This window comes from Amphiura filiformis, chromosome 19 (assembly GCF_039555335.1).
Source record: "Amphiura filiformis chromosome 19, Afil_fr2py, whole genome shotgun sequence".
NCBI classification, from domain to species: domain Eukaryota; kingdom Metazoa; phylum Echinodermata; class Ophiuroidea; order Amphilepidida; family Amphiuridae; genus Amphiura; species Amphiura filiformis.
In genome coordinates, this window is record NC_092646.1 from 21,631,437 (window position 1) to 21,648,630 (window position 17,194).

The 17,194-nt window shown below is 35.8% G+C and overlaps 1 protein-coding gene across 1 annotated transcript in view; it reads right to left on the reverse strand.

Annotated features, from left to right (window-relative positions):
- Positions 1 to 17,194, reverse strand: part of LOC140140442 (uncharacterized) — a 56,393-nt gene that overhangs the window by 26,319 nt on the left and 12,880 nt on the right. The window contains exons 3-7 of the mRNA XM_072162202.1: positions 15,249 to 15,369; positions 13,786 to 14,049; positions 12,982 to 13,050; positions 9,204 to 9,281; positions 13 to 221 (exon numbers count right to left, since the gene is read on the reverse strand). Coding sequence (XP_072018303.1) covers positions 13 to 221; positions 9,204 to 9,281; positions 12,982 to 13,050; positions 13,786 to 14,049; positions 15,249 to 15,369 — 741 coding nt within the window. The remainder of the gene's footprint in view (positions 1 to 12; positions 222 to 9,203; positions 9,282 to 12,981; positions 13,051 to 13,785; positions 14,050 to 15,248; positions 15,370 to 17,194) is intronic.

A 17,194-nucleotide genomic window follows, 5' to 3' on the forward strand; every position in this document is an offset into this window, starting at 1 on the left:
GTATGAACTTACCCTTTTCTGTGCTAAATCACTCAGTTCTGGTCTTTTTGGTGGTTCTGCTTTCTTAAGTCCTTTGCTTGCTTGTTCTTGATTAGTTTTCCGTAAATGCACACTTCCACCTGCGAAGATGTTACCAAAGCCTACCCCACCAACTGGTTTTCCTCCGATTGGTTTGGGTTGTTTTTGCGCTGGAGCGTCCTCGTCTTTGGGCAATTCTTCTGCTTCAAAAAGAAATAACAACAATAACAATTGTATTTCTAATTAATTAGTTGCTACAAGATCTCTAACGTACCATCAAGCTATTCCGATTGAAATCTCTACATCCCCTATGGAAGATATGACCTTAATCTTCCAATCTTCCACACAGGGGTGTGAATATCAAATGTTGTCACCTATTCAGGTAATCCCATTTGAAATTCACACTCCCTGTGTGGAAAATTGGGGCCATTTCTTCCATACATGTAGGGATGTATGGATTTAAATTGAAATAACCCATTCAGGTCAAAACAAAATACCACAAATTGTACTTTGAAGCTTAAATCCTTAACGTGTCTGTTTTTAGAAGTGAAAACAACTGTGCAGGAAATTATGATATGAATACTTGTGCTACATGTGCATGTACATTGTACACTACCATTAGGCCAAGAAAAAAAATAGTTTGTTTGCCCTCCGAGATACAAATATCATGCATCACTTTTTTTCCATCACTTACAATCAACTTTTATTAGAGTACTAATTGAAAACAATACAATCAACTTTTGAAACTTTAAAATTTTTTAATCAAAACACCACATCAGGTCAGGTGCTCAATACATAAAAGTAGCTTAATAGTTACATTGTAAGATGTGATCTCATTTTCCATGTCAGAATGGCAGAAGTGCCCATGAGAGGAAAAAAGTATTGACCTACTGATGATCCAAAGTTTGTCTCTTAGTCTGTTAAGGGCAAACAAACAATTTTATTTCTTGACCTAATGAGCCAAAATGATCTCTCCACCAATGACAAAGTTCAATAAACTCCATCCAATAAGTGTAGCTCAAAACCTGACCTCAAGTTTTGGAGTATGATATTTTTTGTACCCAGCACAGGCAAAGGTCATTCTGTGCATATAAATATACTGGGGTTAAAGAACTGAGTATTGACAGATGAGCATGTTAAATTGATGACATATCGACTGCTCAGTGCCAGAAGTGGGTAAATGGAATAGCTACCATGTGTAACTGCCATGTGTAGATGAGTATAATATACTGTGTGTAAATTGCTAAATGTTCGCAGCGCAGCTATTGCACTTACCACTTCTGGTACTGAGCAGTCGAAATACATATATACATGTAATATAAGAGTCACAGAAATGCAGTAAGAGTGCTCAATACAACTGGTGTACAGAGCCTAATAAAATATATAAATATACACGTTAATTAAACATTTTGTGCTACTCGGAGTTTCACGCATACGTCACGATCAATGCAGCGATCATCAGGCAACTGATGATCGTTGCCTGATGATCGCCGTACTGATCGTGCGTGCGTGAAACTCCGAGTAGCACAAAATGTTTAATTAATGTGTATATTTATATATTTTATATATACATGTACATAGATTACTAAGCTACATGAAATTGCACTTTATATTTTATCTTCACTGAGATATCAAGTTTGAAAGTTATGTTTTCCTGTGACATAATGGGCTATTCCATTTATAATCTACTCTCCCCCTGTGGAAGATTTTGAAAATATCTTCCACGGGGGAATGTGAATTTCAAATGCAATTAACACATTAGGCAGCTCTATTTGAATTTTGTACACCCTCTGAGAAAGATTCAACATGAATCTTCCACAGATGGAGGGTGAGTTTCAAATGGAGCTGCCTAATGTATTCATTCCATTTGAAATTCATATTCCTTCTGCTGAAGATATTTCCAAAATCTTCCACAGGAGGAGTATGGATTTGAAATGGAATAGCCTAATCTGATCACAATCCAGCTATACATTCATATGAAAAGTTCAAATGCAAAATGTGATATATCTCACGGCTGCCAGGTGTATTTTTTACTCTTACTTGTTATTTTACGTAATGAGAAACTTCTTGGACTCACTAAATTATAAGGGGCACTGATTGGGATCAATACTGTTCTTTTTTAATTATGCCCTTTCAAAAAAGAAATATGTAAACTAAAACACTGTAATAACATAATGATAAAAATAACTGCCCCAGTGCAGCAATTAACGGCATATTTCAAGTTGTGTACCTGAACTCTTCATAGTGATACACTACTTTATTTCTTAGGTTTTAAAAGTATATATTTCAAGAGTCCAAATTTGCTTATATAAATTGTAACTATAACTTCATAAGAAAGAAAGAAAGAAAGAAAGAAAGAAAGAAAGAAAGAAAGAAAGAAAGAAAGAAAGAAAGAAAGAAAGAAAGAAAGAAAGAAAGAAAGAAAGAAAGAAAGAAAGAAAGAAAGAAAGAAAGAAAGAAAGAAAGAAAGAAAGAAAAAGAAGGAAGGAAAATAAATGAATAAATATGTTGTTTTAACAAGTTTGGAAGTATAAGATACTCTGCAGGAAATGATAGTCTTGTTCCTATGGTGTGATGTGTGCTTGATCACAATGATCAGTGAGTCAAATATGTAGTCAAGAGAATTTCAATATCTCTGTTCATGGTGTTGCCCCCCCCCCCACTCTGTGAATCCATACTACTTTGCGGATCTTCCTGGTGTATTGGTTTTAGTCATGCAGTGAGCCTGGAAAGCACCTGTGATCAAGATGGCATACCCTGCCTGCTATCAAAAGCTAACAAATATGAGTTAAAACCAGTGGTGGCGCCATGGGGGGGCATGACAAATCCCCAGTCAGAACTCTTGCCCCCCCGTTTCCCCAGAAAAACCTAAATTTACTGAAAATTTCCACTTTTTGCATAAAATTTGTTGATTCCCCCCTGAAATTCACTTTTCCCCCTAAATTCCTGGTGCCGCCACTGGTTAAAACTTTAAAAATTTTTACATCTACCAAAAATTAAAGAATTATATGAACAACCCTACAAATGTAACTCTTCAATGATATAAACAAAAATTGGCAATAAACATTGTACGTGGCACACCAAACTGTCTGAACTTTGCAACATGGCCCTCAAAGTCAGGTTGACTACCTCTGACGTATATGAAAGAGCTATCCATACATATCGTTCTGCAATTGATGAACCGATTTCAGCTATTTCCTAAGTTTGGCAACTCATAATGTGCAGCTACACAGAAAACTTTCAAGGAACTGGCATGAAAAGATGTTAAGATTTCCTATATCACAAGTTAGGTGTGTAGGTATTCCATAAATATAATCCACAATTCTCAAGATTTGTCAGTGAAGTACTAGTATTTATCCAAACAGGTACAATGCATAATCATTTCCTTTGCATGATATATAAAACTGTTTCACGTCATATACATGTATGTCATATATGGCTTAATATGGATACATTTCTCAAAATGTACATGATCGTCAACTTTTCAACACAAGTTCATTGTCGGTGAACTTTATTATCTGATCGTAGAGAATGAATCACATGCTTTGGTCAGTCAAGTTTGAAACTGCATTGGCAACCTTCCAGTTATTTAAAATTGGCATACATGAGTCATATGACTCGTATGACAATTCAAAAATTGTATGAAGTAAAGTGTCACTAACCTATCAAATTTTGTCCTGTCAACAGAGAAACCCCCTGAGCACTACCTACCGATCTAACATTGCCTCTGATTGGTCAATTATAAGATATCTTAATTTTAATCACCAATCAGAATGGAGCTTTGCAAATAATTCACCCCAATTTTTTGTGTGGTGAAATTATTTTAATTGGTCCAATTGATAATGAAAACTTCTTTTTGACCAATAGGCAGGTAGTTCTCATGGGGTTAAAGCGTCTGTTTAAAAAAAATATGTTTTAAAAAATCTGTCAAGTAGAGCAAGTGAGGATTCCATAAACCCCCAAATGGAAGACCTGACCTCATCAATCGCCCACACAGGGGTGTAAATTTCAAATGGGGCCACCCATGTAGATAACCCTATTTGAAATTCACACTCCATGTACAGAAGATTAAGGTCATGTCTTCAATAGGGGATGTATTTTTCTTGACTCTTGAGCACCATGGTGAAAACAATTATTAAAAATTTTAGTACTTAAACAATATTTCTGTCCCAGTACACCCCTTGACAATGTCTCACGCTATGCATTTCCAAAAAGTTGACAGCCCTATACCTGATATAGTTTTCAAATTGGTTATTAAAATGTACATGCTTGTAAAGACAGAACAATAGAGGGCCTCCTTACAAAATTATTACTGTGTATGCAAAGAATTCAGAGCATATTGTTAAAACCATCTGTGGTATTGCTTCTACTGCTTGAAATGAGAATGAATGGCTGTCACATGCAATGGATAAAAACATTTTAATGTTACTTTACCAGTTGTGGTAATTCAAAGAGACTATTCTGTAGGATTATACCGTTACAACACTGATTCAACAATTTTAATGATCCTCAATGTAAAATCTAAAGAATATATATCTGTATAGCTATTTCTACAATTTCTCTTACAAAATTGTTTAATCTGCATTTGAAATAAGGGACAAGAAAACAATATACATGCAAGGTGCAAGAGGTTAGTTGCCACATATTCCCAACAATTTTTGTCATAATACTGATGATTATTCAATTACATATACACTCAATGTGATGCATCACAGTATGTTAAATTTATGTTATGATTTTCCCAAGATAATTTTGACAATATGGTAGAATATACAAAAATATGAATCAAATTCTGGACTTCTCAACAATTTTTTCAGTAACTTTGCGACCTGTTCAAATGGTCTTCATCAGACTGGGCCGAGACTTGACTGATGGTTTATTTGGTCATGTGATGGTACGTAAAAGATTTTGGTCATGTGATGGTAAGACATGACATGACCAATTGATCAGTCATAACATTACTGAAAAAACAAGCGTTAACAAGCCAGATATTTGGTTCACATTTTTGTCAATTCTTTATTGGATGACTCAAAACGTTTAAAATAATCTTGTATTCTTGAAGAGGTTCATTAGGTTTGTAGAAACTGATAATATACATTTGGTCAAAACTGAAAGTCATTACTGACCTGACATGTTATAGTAGTATCTGTGCATGATTTACTCTAGTGTGTTAGAGTGCGCCAATGCAACGGTGGCCTACCTCACTGGCAACAATTTATTAAATAAAATACCCATGATTTGGTATGAAATGCACATGACAGGCCGGTTCAAGTCAAGATAAAAGAACGTCGTATTATACATGTTGCTGCTGCAATAAAATAAAAATGATGATGCCCTTAATGTACAGGGAATATGTGACGTGTCATGTCAAAAGGAGACACTTTTGGGCAGGATTGTGAATAGAGAAATAGCCAAAAATCTGCCAGGGGCGATTTTTTCACAATTTAGGTTTGTTGCTTGAATTTGTGATGTTATTATTGTTAAAAATATTGTCTGAGAGTTTCAGACCGGAATATAACTGGCATCTTGTATCTTTTGAGACATTTTTCAAGGTAATTCCTACTCTCAATATTGTTAATAATATTTTTAAATGCTGATATCTCAATTTCCAACTTTCTAAAACCATAACTTGTGAACTCAATATCTTCGCTTAGGAATGTCCGATTTCATTGGGGAAAACGGCGTTGTGGAGCAAAATATCTCTATATTTAAGATATGTAAAAACCTCAAAATTGATAACCTGCCCAAAAGTGTCTCCTTTTGACATGACACGTCACATATGCATGATAGAATGATGGCATAGGTATAATAATATGAAAAGATAACCTTGGAAGGTACTGCCACCAGTCATACAATTACAACTTCAATAATGCTATATAATGCTGTCCAACCTTAAATTGGTCAGAAATAAATTACCATATGTATCATGAAGCATGGATAAAATATTTTAAAATAGGCACACAAACAAACAAACAAACAAACAAACAAACAAACAAACAAAAACAAACAAACAAACAAGAAAACATAAAACAACAGAAAGTTGACATGATTCAGTAAAACTTCCTGCAAGTTTGCAACAAGGTTTCCAGGGTACCAGAATATAATTATTTCCCCACAGAAGATGTGACAGACTTAACATATTGCCAAAAGTTTTTGTTGCTGTGTAGCGGGGTGGCGAAGTCAAAAATGTTCAGATCAAATTGACAAGTACATTTAACAGAAAATTTTAAAAATGGTCTAACCCACTGAATTTATTTAGAAATTTTTTGGTGCTCTAATTGTTTCATTAGAATCAATGAAGACCCTCAACTCTTCAGCTAGGTCATTATATTTGGCAATATATTGTGGTATTTTGGGTTTCAATTCTTTTCTGAATGCATATTGCATAAGTAGATCAGACAAAACATTTTGACAGGCAAATATTCACCATCAGTCTCTACTGATAAACAGGACAAATAAATTCTATTTTTAATTGAGGCTATTATATATAACACACAATTATGTATACTACATTTATCAACACATCATCTCTGTTGAATGTGTTGATACATGTACAGGCAGGATCAAACAGATTATTCACCATCTATTTTATGGTGTTTTGAAAACTTGCCTCTTTCAAATATTGGATCCACTTGAAATTAGCAGACTTTTTATTTGACATGTTATATGTGTACATCCATATCAAAACGATGCACTTGTCGGCTCTACTTGTGTGTCTCATTTCACATGATAGCTAGGAATAAATACCAGACTCATCTCAAGTGGAGGTCACTTCAAATCATCCTCAAGTCACATGGCTTTGGAATACAGAGAAATTTCCTTGACCATGTGAATTGGGGATTACTTGAGGTGTACTTCACTTGAGATGAGTCTGGTATTTATTCCTAGTTATTATGTGAAATGAGACACATGTAGCAGCCGACAAGTGCATATGGATGTACACATATTATAAAAGTCTGGTCATTTCAAGAGGATCCATTGCTGCGGTTAGAAGAGACATACAAGGGCTATTCCAGTTGAAAGCCACACTCCCCCTGTGGAAGATTTTGGAAATTTCCACAGAGGGAGTATGAATTTCAAATGGAATGAACATATTAGCAGCTCCATTTGAATCTCATACACCCTCTGTAAAAGATTCAACCTAAATCTTCCATTGAGTTGAAATCCACACTCAACTAAGGAAGGGTTGAGTTTGGAATGAAGCTGCTGCCCAATGTGTTCATTCCATTTGAAATTTATACTCCCCTGTGGTAGACATTTCCAAAATCTTTCACAGAGGGAGTGTGGATTTTAAATGGAATAGCCATATCTTCACAAACAGCATAAATGGATGGAGAATATTCATTTTGATACAGCCTGTACTTGACACCATTACTGCCATCTGTTTGTTAGTACCACACAATTCATTGCATGGATGTGTGTAGTTGACAGACAATATAAAATAAATACAATCACATAATTTATCATTTATATTACACATCAAATTGCATTCTGAATACGAGGAATGTCCTGGTGTTATCAAATAATTTTGATTTTTTGAAATTTGCGATATAATACAAATTTTATGGCAAATTATTAAAAAATTTTAACATTTAACAGTCCTCGAAGTAAACTTGATAAATCTAATGATATGTTCTTAAAGTGTATGAAGCTGGGATGAAAAGCCGCCCGTCAAGTGAAAATTTTGACCTTTCGTATTGAAAATATACTTTATTTTCTAAAAAAAAAAAAATCACAGACAGTGCATTTAAATAATAATTCCAACTAATTTTCAGGTATGAAAACTGGTGTCAAAATAAAAACTCTGAAAACCATGTTTTTTACCATTTTCTGTGAATTTGATTCAGAAAAAGGCAAAAACGATAACATAAAATGCTGAAATCAGCTAAAGCGCTTAAAATTTTCATGCCTGAATTTTCTATGATAGTATAGCTTTAGGGTAATTTTCACATGAGTGACAAGAATCTATGGATGATATATTTGAAACAAATATTAGTTGCCATTGATAAATAGTTTAATTCTGCCCATTACAATTGCGATATGAAAATGGTACCGTGTTAACAGTGAAGTGAATGATGGTTATTATGTGTGCCTTTACATTTAGCATGGGATGCGGAGAGATTGAACTTGCTTGCCTTGCAGTACTGGTTCATTCAAGCTTAGACTGCTCAGTGCCAGAAGTGGGTAAGTGTAACAGCTGCCATGTGTAGCAGCCAATTGTAGATGAGTACAACATACTGTGTACATTGCTAAATGTTCACAGGGCAGCTATTGTACTTACCCACTTCTGGCACTGAGCAGTCATTATGTCAAACGTGTATATGTTATACAATGAAACCTGTGGCTTTCGTCCGTCTTTATTTAGAAGCGGGGGGGCTGACAAAACAAAATTTTGTTTGTGACCTGTTCTGAGGGTGCAAAATTTTTCGCCACCTGAGTGGGATTATAAAATTTGGCAAACATTGTCATTTATCCAGTATTTGATTTTTTTTTTTATTTCACCTGGAATTATTGGCGGCTGTAGGGCATTCAAGCTTGAGCCACTGTTCCTAAATTATTGGGGGAGTTGAGCCCCCACTAGCCCCCTCCAAGTTCTGGAACCCAGGAGTAGGGTGTGTATAAATGCTAAAGGTAACTGCAAAATGCTTGGTAAGCATTATGCAATGTATCGATCACAAATAACTTTTATACACAATATCATCAGGAGCAAATTGGGTGAGAAATTGGCTGACTGTTAACTGTTAAATTAAACCAACTCAAACTGGTAAAGGGATACAGGCTATTTGGTAAAATATGACTTTGACCCAGATATGCTTAATCTTCAGATCAACTCTTCTGCGCAAGCATTGTATGAATATGTTTTTACTCGGCGCATACTGTAGAGTAGATTACAAGCAACATACCGTAAAAATGGTTAATAAGCATATGTGCCTATTAACGAATAGCTCGGACAATTACAATTTTTTACAATAGTAAGAGTAAGGCTAATATAACAAAGCACACGTTTGACATGGAATGTTTGAGTGAACCAGTATGCGTGACTTGAGAGGATGAGACTTTTTACGCCCATGCCTACTTTGATACGGTAAACCATTAACTGCCTTATACACGCAAAACTTGGCACTGGCGTAAGAAATCACACCCTCTCTCAATTTGAATGGAGATTGAATGGATAATACTGCTACCTTTAGGTTCTGAGACTCTACGATCCACAGAACCTTGGCGAATACTCATGGGCCTTAATGGTTTGACTGGTGGTTGCTCTGATTAATTAGAAAATAAAAAAGCATTAGATGTAACTGCTGTTGTTCTTCAAATTAAAAATTATACTACAAGGCAGCACATGTTGTAATACAGTGCGCAAAAGAATTAAGGTACCACTTATGTTCAGCCCTGTATAACCTAACAAAGGCAGATAATATTATTGCTGCATCTTTTAGTTTATTTCGGACCACATTCGTTGAAATCTTTCAAGAAATAAAGACATGATGATTCAAACACCCAAGAAAGATGCAATTTCAAAAGTTGCAGTTTGCTCCATTGCATGCCCTATTGATTTGTACACAAAGCGTTCTCGTACAAGAGAACTAGCGTCATGCTTTTTATTGATTAGCACATTAAAACTAGCATTGTGCTTTCATTGACTAGAACACAAAAGTGCAACTTTTGATTTTGTTCCTTTCTTAGGTTTTAGATCACCATCGGTAGATAGTAGAGTTCATGTTCACTATTAAAAGGATAAAATTCTGCTTCATGGAATACGGCACCAGCCCGTAGATATTTTCCAGCATTTCGTGAACAAACAAGGATAGCTAAATCTAAATCACATATTTCTGCATAATCGTAAAAAGAAACTTGCTGCATCCATTGTTCCTCAGTATCACAGATGCTATAAAATGAGATCAAGATTTTTACAACTGGACAGACAGACATAACATTCAGACAAAAATGGAAAAACAAAATACATGTATACTATTACCACATTACACCAGGAGTTCCTACATTAATACAAAATAAATTCAAACACATTTTGCTTGAACATGATAATGTTATGACCACAATACAGTGTTGTAATTAATTCTTTAATGTCATTTCCATAATACTATAACCGCATGGTTGTTAGCCCACTTTCGCTTCTTTTTAAACCATAATACAAATAAAGGTATAACAGCATTCCAGTCCATCTCCATCACTGCTTGGCATTCATGGTCTTCTGGGTTCAGAGACCGACACGTCTGTCAAGTAACAGAACAGCTATTTCATTGTGACTTGTAATGAACAACTACAATACAAACTGCAAGCAGTGGGATATTTAATATTATTGTGATAATTTTTACCCCATCAGTATTCCCTCGTAATTTCAGCCAAGCTTTGGCCAATTTTGCTATTTCATGTAAAAACTGGACAGGTTTGTTTTACTATTATTTATAACTAATATAACTCGAACAGCATAATACACCCAAGAAACAGACAATAATTATGAGCATAGACAAGGACAAAACTGGCATTTTCAGGCAATATTTTGTCCCAATCTAGAAGACATGTCATACAATGTACAGGTGACCCAATTGTTTGCCCTACATTGTAGATGCGGGTATATATAGTAACCCATTCTTTAGAGTGAAATTGACCCCTGTGCACCGGGGTGTGTGGACTCATTATTCATGTGATTTAAGTATTTTTAATTATAAGAATCCCTCATGCAAACCAACAGAGGATATATATCATGCATTTACTATTCAGACCTATTTACAGAATTTCACTGAAGAAATATAAAGGATAATGCAATATACTTCGCACAAAAATGATGTGTCCAAGGCAGTAAATATGTAAACTATTTACACATCGTTTGGGTGTAAAGGATACTGCAACATTCTTTACAATGTATTTCTAATCAATTACCTCAAAAAAAGTGTGATTTAAAGAGCAAACATCACTTTGTTGCCAAAATGTTTAAGTTAAGCAAACATACAACATTACGTATGGAATGTGTCATGCTTTACTGTGTTTCAGACACAATCAGGGCAAACCATTGCGAATTAATGCACCTTCACGAGACACATTTTTGGCCAAATCACATTCACAGTGCAAATTTCAATGTATAGCTGAGGTAATAGAATAGAACAGTTATAAAATTCTGTGATTAGAAATGTTAAGTCTTCCCTCTGTAAATGAGTGCTTCCAGTTGGAATCCATACACCTTATGGAAAACATGTCCTTAATCTCCCACACAGGGAGTGTGAATTTCAAATGTGGTTACCTAAATGGGTGAATCCATTTAAAATTTACACCCCCTGTGTGGGAAATTAGGTAATGTCTTCAATAGGGGGTGTATGGATTTCAACTGGAATAGCCTGATCCTATATATCTGTAAGTACCATCAATTCTCACACTGCACCATATTAGACTCCTTAAATTAGTATAAGCTATAAGCTAATCAACCAAACTGTATCTATCTGAATATACCACTGACTGCAACTTTCTGATATCATGGTTATGACTGTGACAGCTAAATCTACTAACTGAAGTAAAGGCAGTTGAAAATTATGTAGATATGTAGTGTCTGCATACGGCTATTGGCATATGAGAGTTCTCATGAGTATATTATGAATTATTCTCATACATTTTTTTTGCGCCTTGACATTTGAAAACAAATTGATTTTGGATCTTGCACTGATTGGGCCATTCCATTTAAAATCCACACTACCCTGTGGAAGATTTCGGAAATATCTTCCACATGGGGAGTATGAATTTCAAATGGAATTAGCACATAAACTAACTCTTGTTGAAACTCACCGTCCCTCTGTGAAAGAGTCAGGTTGAATGAATCTTTTTCAGAGGGTGTGTGAAATTCTAATAGAGCTGCATAATGTGCTAATTCCATTTGAAATTCATACTCCCCCTGTGGGAGATATTCTCAAAATCTTAAACAGGGGTAGTATGGATTTTAAATGGAAGAGCCCATTGGGTTCACAGAAAATGCCATGTACTTCCCACAATGCATTTCTTCCATGTACTGATTTGCTATTCAGTGTAATGTGGGTTGATTGTGACAAGAAATACCCCAATTGAAAGATCTGGATGAGCTCTGTTATCCCTATAGCCCCATGATGCACTGAATAGCTAATCAGTACAGGAAAGATATGCATTGTGGGAAGTGTACAATATCTTCTCTAGATTCACAATTTGCGATTTACCTACAGGTTGTGTGCTTGTTTTGCATGGGTAATACACTATACCTAGGGCTGCTAAGAATACGCGATTTTGGAGGCCAAAAAACGCACCCCGATTTTCCAAAAAACGCAAAAATCCGTGATTTCCCGCCAAAAATGCAAAATCTTGCGATTTTTTTTTTTTTTTTTCAGAATTGGAGAGTCCCGGACCTAACATCAAGTGCTTTTTTTTCAAAAATGTCAAAAAACGCATTTGGAGCCAAAATACGCAAATTGCGGCGCAAATAATGCAATTGCGTATTCTTAGCAGCCTAACTATACCAACGTATGCCTAAACCTTGGTAATTGCTTGTATTTGAAGATCATTTGATTTCAGGCCTTTTGCCAACAAAAGGTAGAAACACTTTTTAGTCCCAATGCATAACAATTCTATATGGCATTTGGAGTCCAAGCTCTTTTAAGTCTTAAGTTTGGGTAAATCAATCATAACATTATTATTCGAAATGTCAAGTTCAACAAAACATTATGAGAATATGGATACATTTGTGACACAATCTGGTCCATGGGGGCCAAAGGAGGCATTTTTTGAAAATTGCCGCCTTTGGCCCCCATCGACCAAATCATGTCACATTTTAAGAACATTCATAACCAAACTATCCACATTAACTAAATAATCTGATGATGTGCATGGAGAGTAAGTAGTAATCAGCAATGTTAATGAGCGCTGACTACGAAGCAATGAAAAGCAATGCTGATTGGTGTGTGTGCTATAAGCTGACTATATAACTACCTTGCTGCTTTGATGAAGATCCAACATGTCGACTTTTTCGAATCGAAGCTCTAGGCGATGCTAATTTGCCTAGTAAATGGTGAAGAAAGATTTTCAATTTGATATTTATTTTAGGAACCAAATTGATAAAGCTTTTTTTTTCAGGAAGTTTTGTCTCATTTTGTGCAAGGAAAAAGCTTAATAATATGACATTGAAGGAGGAAAGATAGAAAAATGGATTGATAATAGCATCTAATTCCAAGGCCAATGCTTTCTTTGTAATGCTGCAGGGCAAAAATTATGTGTACATCCATATAAAAAAAAGCACTTGTCGGCTGCTACATGTGTCTCCTTTTACATAATAGCTATAATCTTGGAAAAATGTACTTGTAACACACTACCATTTTTCACCCTGATGTGGCAGTGACATCAGTGTGCATTTCATTAGGCGCAGCTTCAAGTAGCTAGCAGACGCTCAACGCACTGGCGTATGCATGTCGGACACAAGTCGACCCGCCATCCAGCTGAGTAGACAGTGTATTAAAATAAGCACTCCTTGAACATGTTAATAGATTACTTTACTATGCGATTGACTTATCAGTAGAGCAGGACACTTCAAACATACTTGTAAATGACAAATTATTTACATACAATACGTCAGACAGAACTTGCAATGGTAGTATGGGGTTTAAATCATGCAAATATCAAAATTAGGTATTCTTCCCTTCTGCAAAAACTAAGTCAGTTACAAAGTATCTACAATCTGTAAAATTAAATCAAATCTATAAATTTTGGTAATTTATCAGTTACCATATGACTACCAACCTTTTGACTCGTTATCAACAGGACTATCGGCTTTATCTTCCTTCCCATTAGCGACCTCCATATTCTCATCTCCTTCAAGCACCGTAACAAAATTTGATGGGAACACTCCTTTGTGACCTTTTAGCATTCCCTCCCACCAGCCGTCTTCGGGTTGACCTGTGACCTCGATGATGTCGTCGACTTCAAGGTCCAGTTCGTCCTCATTCTCCGGATGATAGCTGAAAGCAACTTTGGCTCTGAATTTGCGTTTGGCACCTGTACTCTCTATTGGAGATAAAACAGAATAAGATCATGACTGCAGTTAAACATTTGCTCATAACGGTGCAATTACCGAATAGGGTGCAACTAGCTAGACTTGAGTCCAGTCCTCATTAACAGAGTTTAGGGTTACCATTAAGGGTTGGGGTAGTGCATTCTTGTAATAAGACTAGTAGAGTTGCACCCTATATGGTTCATGTAATCGCTCCACAACTACTATGGCAAACCTTTTTTTAAAGCCTTGATATATGATTTTGTTCAAATTTGAATTTAAACAGGTGTCAATTTGTCCAAATCTAAATAAAGTGCTGAAAAATGAATCACACCTGCACTTTTCTTTTCATTACTAACCTATTGTGAAGTCCCAAATAGTGGATGTGTTAGTTCAATATGTTAGGAAAATATTTCACCCAATGACCCCATGTTGACTGAATAATAGTGCTGTGGTCGGCACCGTTTTTTAATGTTTTTTTTTAATTTTCAAAAAATATTTTTGGCCAGAAAAGCAAGTTATAGGCCCAAAATGACTTGTTATTCAAGGTTGGAAACCAGAGAAATGCTGCTAATCAAAAAAAAAAAAAAAAAAAAAATGCCAATTTTTTTTTACAAAGTTGGATAAATTTGTATATTTTGATTACCTTTGCTTCTATTGAACAGCTAGCAATGCATACTAATTCAATGTGTCCCTGACTGTTCAATAGAAGCAAAGGTAATCAAAAATATACAAATTTATCCAACTTTGTAAAAAAAAATTTGCATTTTTTTTTTTAGTAGCAGTATTTCTCTGGTTTCCAACCTTGAATAACAAGTAATTTTGGGCCTATAACTTGCTTTTCTGGCCAAAAACATTTTTTGCAAATTAAAAAAAAAAAAAAAAAAAATTATTTTTATTTTTTTAAGAATTTTTTTGATGTCGACATGTCGGGATACGTGCCGACGTCGACATTAATGTCGACATAAGGCATGTCGACCACAGCACTACTGAATAAGCTGTGTTTTTGCACAAAAGGGTAACTGCAATTCATGACATTTCTTGCCTGCCATTTGGACCCCTAGCTTACTGAGTAAACCCTGCTTGATCTTGATTAGAAATGGTCTATTATGAAGAACAGATATCAATTTTCAACAAGCAGATGACCAGGTGCGCATTTCTCCTTCAGCATTTTTTGCAGTCATTTTTGCATTTTGAATGAAGATTTCTATACCTCTTTTGACTACTTCTGCTGATTCTTGTGAGATGTGTAGACCAGCTGTGTCGCCGTTTACGGGTGGTGCAGGTGCTGCTCTGGTTTTGGAATTCTTTTTGACTTTATCTTCTTTTATGACCTGCAAGAGAAAGGCAAAGAATAGATAGCAAATATATACAGATTGCAAAACAATTAGGGGTGGTGCAATAATTATGTGTACCCCGGGTGAATTCTCAAAATGGTCTGCCAAAAATCGCTTTCCCCCCCTGGCGTGCCAAAAATCGCTTGCCCCCCCCTTTGGCCATGCCAAAAATCTTTGCCCCCCTTTTGACGTGCCAAAAACCTTTGCCCCCCTTTTGACGTGCCAAAAAATCTTTGCCCCCCTTACACATGCAAGATTTTGGGAACCTGAATTTGAAACCTTAAATTGTCTTAACATGTAATGCGAGCGCATCGAACAGGAAATTTTGCATATTTGAACGTGTTCGTAACGTTTTCCTACACCTTTTTAGGGCTTAATATAGAAACGGTGCCCAAAATATCTGTGCCCAAAATTGCTTGCCCCCCTTCGACCTGCCAAAAATCGCTTGACCCCCCTTTCGACCTGCCAAAAATGCTTGCCCCCCTTTTGGCCTGCCAAAAATCTTTGCCCCCCCTATAATTCACCCCGGGTACACATAATTATTGCACCACCCCTTATGGTACCAGTTAGTTTTTACCATGGTATATCCTAAAGACAGACAGATGCATGTTTGTAATAATTAGAACCAGCAGCCAATAGCTGCATCATTTAATTAGCTCGGATTTAAGACCCCATTCGTTAAAATCGTTCAAGAGATATATACAAGATGACCCAAAAACCTAACAAAGATACAAATTCAATCATCGCTTGCTGCATCCGCGGACAGATTTTTTCATGCCCAATATACATGTGTATTTAACATATTTTTTCAAATGTTAACAGCTATTTTTAATGATATTTTTAACGCATCCATTAACTTAATTTATTAAATGCATGAAATTGATCAACAATACACATCCAACAATATCCACTTGGCGATAGTCTATGCAGATAAACCATTGTCAAACTCGAGGTGATTGACCCCCTGTGATTGACAGTCAGGAATGCGTACTGCAGGTGATGCTGATCACATAGTCAGGATGGATACTGGGTGCATTCAGGGGTGCTGTCAGCTACCCCCCAGAACCCAAGATGGCCAGCACCCCCATAACCCAAGATGACTGCCTCTGATTGCGTTTGTTAAAAACTAGCTCAAATGTGGGTCAAAGTTGAGAAATGTTAGAAATGTTTCACACTTACGCTACAGAGAGGGACAGAAGGAGGGGAGGAGGGAGGGAGGGAGGGAGGGGTTAGCTTCCTTAGCAATTTCTACAGTCATTGATTAAAATGAAAAAGGATGTGAAACTTTTTACTAAATCAAATAAGTGCAGATAGTGAAAAAACAGTTTTGGGTATGTGAAGTTAATGTACCGGTACCGAAAAAACAAATCATGACAATGCACACATAATGAAACCAGAACCAATGTACTGATTATTTGCTTGTTAGTTCCTCTAAAACTAATTATTACTTGGTTCTATGGACACAAATAATTAACCCAATAATGATGTCACTGTGTGTTATGTACATGCAGGAGTATTTGCCATAATATGCCATTAATTTGTTCTCTAACTTGGGTAGGAGTGCATAATATTGTGACATAATATAATCCAATCAGTCCAAAGTTGGCAATATTGAAATTAAGTAGGCAAAAATAAAAGAGCAAAAATACAATAAAAGTAGAAACTAAAAATGCACTAACTTCGTAACTATTAAAGTACCCAGGTATGTGAGGAATTCAACACCAGTAAGCATAGGCACAGATAAGGTTGAGTATAATTATGGTATCCTTAACCCTAACCCAACTAGGACTCACTAAAGCTCACTATTAAAAACGCTCTGCAT